This window comes from Oryzias melastigma, linkage group LG15 (assembly GCF_002922805.2).
Source record: "Oryzias melastigma strain HK-1 linkage group LG15, ASM292280v2, whole genome shotgun sequence".
Taxonomy (NCBI): domain Eukaryota; kingdom Metazoa; phylum Chordata; class Actinopteri; order Beloniformes; family Adrianichthyidae; genus Oryzias; species Oryzias melastigma.
This window is the reverse complement of record NC_050526.1, coordinates 19,267,813-19,275,561: the sequence shown is the minus strand read 5'-3', so window position 1 is coordinate 19,275,561 and position 7,749 is coordinate 19,267,813. Positions and strand designations below refer to the sequence as shown.

The window sequence follows — 7,749 nt, the reverse complement described above, 5'->3', positions numbered from 1 at the left end:
AATATTTTATTGAGTGAAAAGCGCTTGTGCTTCTTGCTTTTTGCTGCCTAAGGTTTTAGGGCCTTGAGTTATTTTAATCGCTGGACTTGGTTTTATTTTATTTCATATACCATTTAAAACTTTCAATAAAGCCCACATGTAAACCTGTTTTATGTCTAATGAATAACTTTGCAAAACAGTCTTTAGTAATTACCCGTGACAAACAAATCAATACAGGACAGTCAGTGCTTGCGTTTGGAGATATGAGGGAAGAAAAATCAGAAAAATGTTAGAAATCTAAGAAAAGAATATCTTAAAAAAGACCACTGGTGAAATAATTATTGGCACGTTTCAGCTTGATAAGAAAGAGTAACCAGAATATTCCAGGTTGGCTGTTTGGATTAGCATTAGTCACCATAAAAAGGGGGATTTTAAACATACATTTACATGGGTCCAGTGGATTTTTGTGCCACAGCTATAAGTTGGAAGAATTTGCAAAACATTTGGGTGTTGTCTTTCTATCTTGTAACTAAAGGTTTACTCATTTGAAAGAATACAATTGACCCAAGCTGGAGGTAAACATGGTTGTTAAGTAAAGATGCAACAATTGTTTGATTAATCGATTTCTATTCCTGCCAGATTGATCTGTCTGAGACAAGCTTTTCATCAAATCCACCAATACCCTAAATAAACTATTTCAAAATGAGATCAATTGATTCTGGAAAATCTAATTTGGATTGAGGTTGTTATGCTGTAACATAAAACAAACGAGTACCATCACAGTGGACAACACACATGATGACATCAAAAAATGATCAAATCAACATTACAGTCAAATGTGTGGAAACTGAATTTTGTGACTGGATTTGCCATGCATTATTTACTTGTTTATTTGTTTGTACAAATATTTAAATTGATTATTTTGGGTGAATTACAAATGAGAATCTGGAGAACTTCACCATTCAATACCAGTATTTATTTCTGAGTCACACTGGTTGAATATTGAGCTAAACATGTCCTGGATTGAATCGCATTGTTCAAAATAGAACAAAATCGACCATAAATTGTATCGGCAACCACAAATTATGATATAAAATGCTAAAATGATACTGTTTACAGGTTATTTTTCAGATAAAACTTTTTGACGTGCTGATTAGTGTGTGTAAGACAACTAAATGTGCTTTTTAATTTCTTCCCGTAGACATACTGTACACTGGATTCTTATCTCTGAAGGACAGAGTAGTTCATGAATATCTAGTTCAAATAATATTTAGAGTTTCTGTTTTGATGCTCTATTAAATTAATTTTTCTTGATGCACATTTCATTGAAGAAATGGCAAACCTTTACACAGTTCTGCTTTTATTTATTTTCGTCTGTTTATTGAACAAGTTTGAATCCTAAATTGGACAAAGTTGAGCTCTGTTCCAATTTTTATTTCCAGTCCTATACACCTTAATATCCAGTCCTAACCACTTTTAAAAAATCTGCTGTGATATAGTGTGATGCTAAAATGAAAAAGTTTTTCTAAATAATTGTTAAGGCAGTAGAGCGAGAGACCAGAGTAAACGTTGTGCCTGATTAGTGAAGAACTCAAGAATAAACAGGAAGACAGATAATCCTAAGATAGAGCTATGTCATTTTTGAATGTAAAAATAAAGTCCACTTTTAATGTTTTTGTTGCTGTACAAAAACGGTTCAGTAAACTAATTTTCTATCTTACCTTTTAGGAATAAAAAACTATTTCTAAAGTAAATTTGAAGTATCTTTACAATACAAAACTACTTTGAAAACTTATAGGTTCTTAGAATAAATAAAATGAGTAGTAGTTCACTTTTTAAAACACCATTTTACCCTTTCTATTACAAAAACAGGCTGTTATGATGAGAAATAAACTATTTACATACTTTCTAGTTATATTTCAGCATTTGAATGGGATTTTGAACACAACATTTAAAAAAAAGAATGATTTTATAGTTGTTAGTTTAAGTTTATATATATATATATATATATACTTTTATTTGTTTAAGTTTGTAAAGCACTATATGTTAGTGCTGTATGAGAAGTGCCTTATAAATAAAGTTTGAATTTGAATGTGATGGGGTCAGAGGTGGTGCCCAGTTTCAGATTTTGAGGCCCAGAGCGGGGATAAAGCAGGAGCAGAGCCAATGGAAAAAAGGCCTCAGCCCGGCCCCCACCCATCAAAAATCCTCACTTTAGAGAGCGGGGCCGGCTGGGCGGTGTTTCTCTGCATGGGTGGAGCACTCGGTCCGGAAATGTTCAGAACACTCTGTGTTTGTGGTGCTCCAACTGTTGCTCGGATGTGGCTCGTTCCTCCAACTCCGCCGCCATGGATTCTTACGCCATCAGCACTCAGGTAAGTTAGACACACACACAAAAAAACCTCTACTAGCTCTTTTATGAACACTTTTAGCTGGACTTATTCGACAAAGCTGCTAAGAAAGCGTTTTACTTTATTTAGGCCTAAACTTTGAAGTGTTGTTGTAGAGTCCGGCGCGGCAAAACGCTGAGAGGCGTGCGAGGCTCCAGGTGACTCATGTTTGTGGAAGAAACCGCCATATTTCTGTATTTTGTTACCAAGACAACAGCAGAGAAGAGGGAGGGGGAAGGGGATGCTAAGCTAGCTTAGTGTGGTGTTGTAAATATATGTATTTATAGGCAAAAACACAAAAAAGTACAATATTCAACAAAACAACTATGTTACTAAAAAAATGTTTTGAAAGTTAGCATTTTATATCAGTTTCGGCCAAAGTTTGTACATACATCCCCAATGATATATTTAAAAAAATATATATTTTTAATCATGTTTGGTCACACTCCATGGATTTAGTTATACATTAATTGTAAAAAAAAAAAAAAAGGATATGAACTATACAGCGAATTATAAATGATTCCTTAATTAGCGTTATTATATAAGAAAATAAACACACAAAAACTAAAATAGTGGATAAAAATGCATTAAAAATCACAATTCTCTATATATAATATCTCAAGTTTTTATGCAATAATTTGGATATATTAACAATTTTTCATACTTCCTAAAAGGTGAGCTTTTTAAAGTATTTTTGTCATACTGTTTTGTGTCATTGAAAGATATTTGGTTGATATTATGCTACATATGGAGCCTCCTCCCTGACTCCATATTTGTTTGGATGGAGAGCTCCTTGTAAGTGTTGGAAAGATTCCCAGTCTCCAAGTCATGGGAAGTTTCCCTGGTTCTGCCCACTAACATTTTCTATGACTGTTGTCACTATAAAGGGACATTTCAGTGTTTTTGAGGTTTTTCTAAACTTCTTATAAGGAGTTTGTGGATTATGTTCTTCTTGTGGAAGAGCCCAAAAAGTATAAAACTAATTTCAAAACTCATCTCTATTTATAGAGAACAAGTAGAAATTTGCATTTTTTTTTAGTCTGTTGTTATTTGCACATATTTATGTACGACCAGCAGAAAAACTGAAGGAAATTCATATGTTGACCACACATAACACATCCAGCCAAAATGCACATTGCTGCATTGCCCACGTGTATTTTAAGTGCATCCAAGGCTGAATTTTATTGTTGGTTGCACATATTTAAAGCTATACTTAAAGTTAAAGTCCAATTAGCTGTGCGTGAAATGTGTTCGCCACATTTGATCCATCCTCTGGGGGAGTGGTGAGCTGCAGACACAGCCGCGTTCAGGAATCATTTGGTGGTTTAACCATAACTTTAACCCTTACTCTGGGTCCACGCGGCCAAGAAAAAATGTAAAGCATTGGCCGCATGTATCATTATGTGCGAATAGGCACTTTATTTTTGTTAAACACTTTTTTTAAACTTTCTATTCAAAAACTGGCTGTTAAAATGAGAAATGAAGAATGGTTACCTAGTTAAGTAATTGTAAAATTACAGTGTCTTGTATAGTAAATCAAAAATAACACCAAAAAATCTACTTTTAAAATAAATTAATAACAAAACTATTTTTGAAAATAAAAAAAAGCTTTTTAAAAAAATCTAATGCATTTTTATCCATACATGATTTTTTTAAAATCCATACTTTAGTGTTTGTCTTTAGTGTTTATTCATACCATCAAAATGTGTTGAATTTCGATTTATATACTTTTTGATATACATTTACAAATCTTTTCAATTTCCGTTGTAATGCATTTCAATTAAATATCAATTTGTAAAAATTTTACTCAGCAAAATTCATTGTTTATATTTCAAGGCATCGATATTCAATTTTGTAAACAAAGATTGATTTTTAAATATTACTTTTTTTTTTTCAAAATAAAATTCTTCCTTCTTTTTATAAACACTGAGTTTTAATCTGTCTTCTGACATCATTACCACCCCGGTTCTTCAAACACTATAGTAATGCGTACTGAAAACTCCTCGGACATTTCATGATTTCGTCACACACTTCCCTTTTCTCAAGATTCATTCTCAGCAGACTCACATCTTTGTAACCTCTCCTGAGCGTTTCCACATAATCATTTTCTTGCTGTACAGGACACAGTGAGTACAGCCACCATACAGGGTTAACTTCTGTCCAAAGACTGAAACACAGGGAGGTAACTTATGTAATTTCCTTTGAGGTTTGTTGCATTGGTGACGTCCAGGAAGGAAGATAGCGATCTGATGAGCGTATTTTCAACTGTGTGAGGTGAAAGTTTAATCTTTTGGAGTTTAAATATAGATGAGTCATATATTATGGATGGATTGTTAATAAGTAAATAAGGTCTTAGGGGAAACTTGAGGCCTCTGACTTCCTTCCTCTTACAAATAGTGATACTGAACATGCGTTTATCACAGCGCCTCTATATCTAGAGGTAGAGTTCTTGACTGTTCTTGTTTTGGTTTCAGGGCCTGAGCATCTGGAAGATTTTTGGTTGAAGGCCGGCGGAAGATGCAGGGGGCCGTGGCGCGAGTGTGCATGGTGGTGGCCGCTGCCATTCTAAACCACCCCTTGCTCTTTCCTCAAGAAAACACAACATTACCAGAGCAGGATGAGGAACTGATGGCCCGCATGCGAGAGCACGAGGAGAAGCTGGAGAGGGAGCAGGCCAAGCTGGAGAATGAGATCCTGGAGCTGGAGTCCAAGCAGGAGGAAAGGGCCTCACGGGACGCGTATATGTGGTACTTTTGGAGCTCCGTGTCTTTCGTGATTTTTTTTGTCATCGAGATGTGCAAAGTAGACCTCGCAGAAACGGAAATCCGAAACCTCGAGGATGAGGAAGACGGCGGCTCTGTCACTCCAACAATGATGGTCCTCGACAAGGACATCCTGAGGAACTTCTGTGACAAATGCTCTTATTCTTCTGCCCACGAGAACTGGAAAGTGAGGGAATTTGTGGAGGGTTTAGCAGATGACCTGCTGGAGTCGCTCCGGAGTGTGTGTGACCGGGACACGGACATGGAAGTGGGGGATTTCGTTGGGATCGGGAGCATGTTTGAATCTTGGAAGGTGTGTGGGCCTCTTGTTTGTGACCTTATAGTGCCCTTTTCACCACCACATCCACATTTCTTTCAGTGCCAAATGTGGTGCTCCTCGAATAAAATCCCCCTGGACATGCAGGGCAGCGGCAGGATTAAGGTGACCCGGTTCGGGGAAAATGACGAGGGCTGCCTCTGCGGCTCTGCTAACATGGGAGACGACATGCTTTGTCTGCTGCACTGTACAACCGACCGACAAAGCACCGGTCCAAACCCCGATGAGCTGTTGTGCTCTAAGAACACAGACATTTTGTCCAAAGATCAAGTCATGAAGTGGTTTCAGATTTCTGTGACCAAAGCGTGGGGGCGGATCTCCCACAAATACGACTTCCAGGTACTTTTCCGCAGTTTGGACGCTGCCGGTGCGCTTAAGGTCCGATTTCGTTCAGGAAAAGTCATTCTCCTGAACCTCATTCCGGTGGTCCAGCTGGAGGACACGGATGCTTATTTCGTCTCTCATTTTCCATCCGGGTGGGACGGCCCCCCCGACCCATTCTGGCCCCTCTCGTTGGCAGTCTACGAAAGAAACTTACTGAAATATTTCGCCAAACGGCTTCCACAGAACTCCTGCCATTTACACTGCCTCCAGATTGCTGCATTCCTAAACCGAAAACAGACAGAGCTGACAGGAAAGAGCTTCCTCTCCAGCTACCACCTAAAGACCGTCCTGCTCCATGTGTTGCTGAGCACAAAAACAACCGCGTGGGGGGCGGAGAATATTGAACCCAGGCTCCGGGATGTGCTCGGCTTTCTGCACCGGAGTCTCCTGGAGAAGAGGCTCCACCATGCAATGGTTGGGAACAGCAAAGTGCCCGAGGTTCTTCAGGTGCCTGGAGTCATTCGTAAGGCAGAACCCATCAATCTGTTCAGGTCTCTGGTGCTGCAGAGGGAGCTTTACGCAGCTACCGTCAGGCACTTTCAAGAGATTTTAAAGAATGCATCCATAGTTATTCAGGAATATGTACCTCGCCTATCAAACGGGGGTTTTAACCTCAGCCTGGATGAAAGTATCTGAGTGCTAATAACTTGTAGTATTAGTTATGTTTAAGCTTCAAGCCTTATTTATATGAAGTGGGATGCTTTTACAGAAATATTCTTCAGGAACTACCACATAAAGTCATTACTTTTGAATGCAATTCTGGTGACATGGTGCTAAATTTGGATCAAACTAACTCGTGCAGCCACAGATCATCATACTTCCTCCACAGCTTGAGTCACAGGACTTCATGTGACCTGTATGCATTCATCATTGAAGAACAGAGTTCATCTGGACTTTAATAGACTTTTGCTGAACCTGCACAGTCCATTTTTTAGCTTTCCTTTGAGATTTTTAAGATTTTAATGGTTAATTAATGAAAAAAAAAATCAACTGTGTAACCAAAGAGTTATATAGTCCTATATAGCTCATTGCATTTTACTACCTTTTTTTTGTCTTCAATTTTGTTGCAAATTTGATGGCAGCTATTCTGTATTGCAATATTTATTTGACAAACTCATTTTTATTGATCACAAGCGTCCATTGTGTTCTTGTCTCAGATCTGTGAGTGCTCTGCAGTTCTTTGAATAGGACCAGTTAAATAACATCTTTGTGTGCATTTTTTAACAAAATAAAGACGTGAAATAAAACAATGTAGCCTTTCTTTAATTATTTTAAACCAGTAACATCAAAAATAATACCAAAAAAATCTCTTTTACATTTTGAGTTTAAGTTTTCCCTTAAGAAAATTTTCTTTTTGGGGGTACCAATAAAATTTTAGGACGGTTAGCATTTAAAATAAAAAGATCTTTGGACAGACTGGTCGTCACGACTGGTTTGGACGGTGTGCTCTAGAGGCCATAGTCATAATCCGGTTTCCCGTCTATGAAGCTTTTGTAGAAAGCCCTGTGTGCTTCTATGCTGAACATTGTTGCCTTCACAGCTGGATCCTCCAACATGCGCTCCATCCACTTCTTCAGCTCTGGTGTGTGGTCCAGGCAGCTGTTGAGACACATTTGTGAATTAAATGTACTAAACAGGAAACACAAAGACCAAAACTATTAGTCTTAATAAAATGTCAAAGTTCTAAGCCGTTTTGGTCATCATGATGTTACTTTCAGAAAGCTACCAGGAATCATTAAGTACTTCTTGGTTTTTCCAACAAAAGAAAGTGCAATTGTACTTATCTCTTGAAAAGTTCAAATCCATTTGGAATATGTCAACTTTTGCATCTTTATTGTACATATTACATCAAAAAGTTGTAGGGATTTGATATAAAAATGAGTGGAAGGAAGAAAAA

At 37.6% G+C, this 7,749-nt stretch overlaps 2 protein-coding genes across 2 annotated transcripts in view; one reads left to right on the top strand and one right to left on the bottom strand.

Annotated features, from left to right (window-relative positions):
- The first annotated feature begins 2,084 nt into the window (after positions 1-2,084).
- On the top strand, positions 2,085-7,095 carry LOC112161602 (inositol 1,4,5-trisphosphate receptor interacting protein). The gene is made up of 2 exons (XM_024296857.2): positions 2,085-2,354; positions 4,844-7,095. The coding sequence occupies exon 2, from the start codon at positions 4,887-4,889 to the stop codon at positions 6,486-6,488; it is 1,602 nt and encodes a 533-aa protein (XP_024152625.1). The 5' UTR covers positions 2,085-2,354; positions 4,844-4,886; the 3' UTR covers positions 6,489-7,095.
- Positions 7,095-7,749, bottom strand: part of LOC112161603 (glutathione S-transferase omega-1) — a 3,302-nt gene continuing 2,647 nt past the window's right edge. Inside the window, exon 6 of the mRNA XM_024296859.2 lies at positions 7,095-7,451. Coding sequence (XP_024152627.1) covers positions 7,301-7,451 — 151 coding nt within the window. The 3' untranslated portion in view covers positions 7,095-7,300. The remainder of the gene's footprint in view (positions 7,452-7,749) is intronic.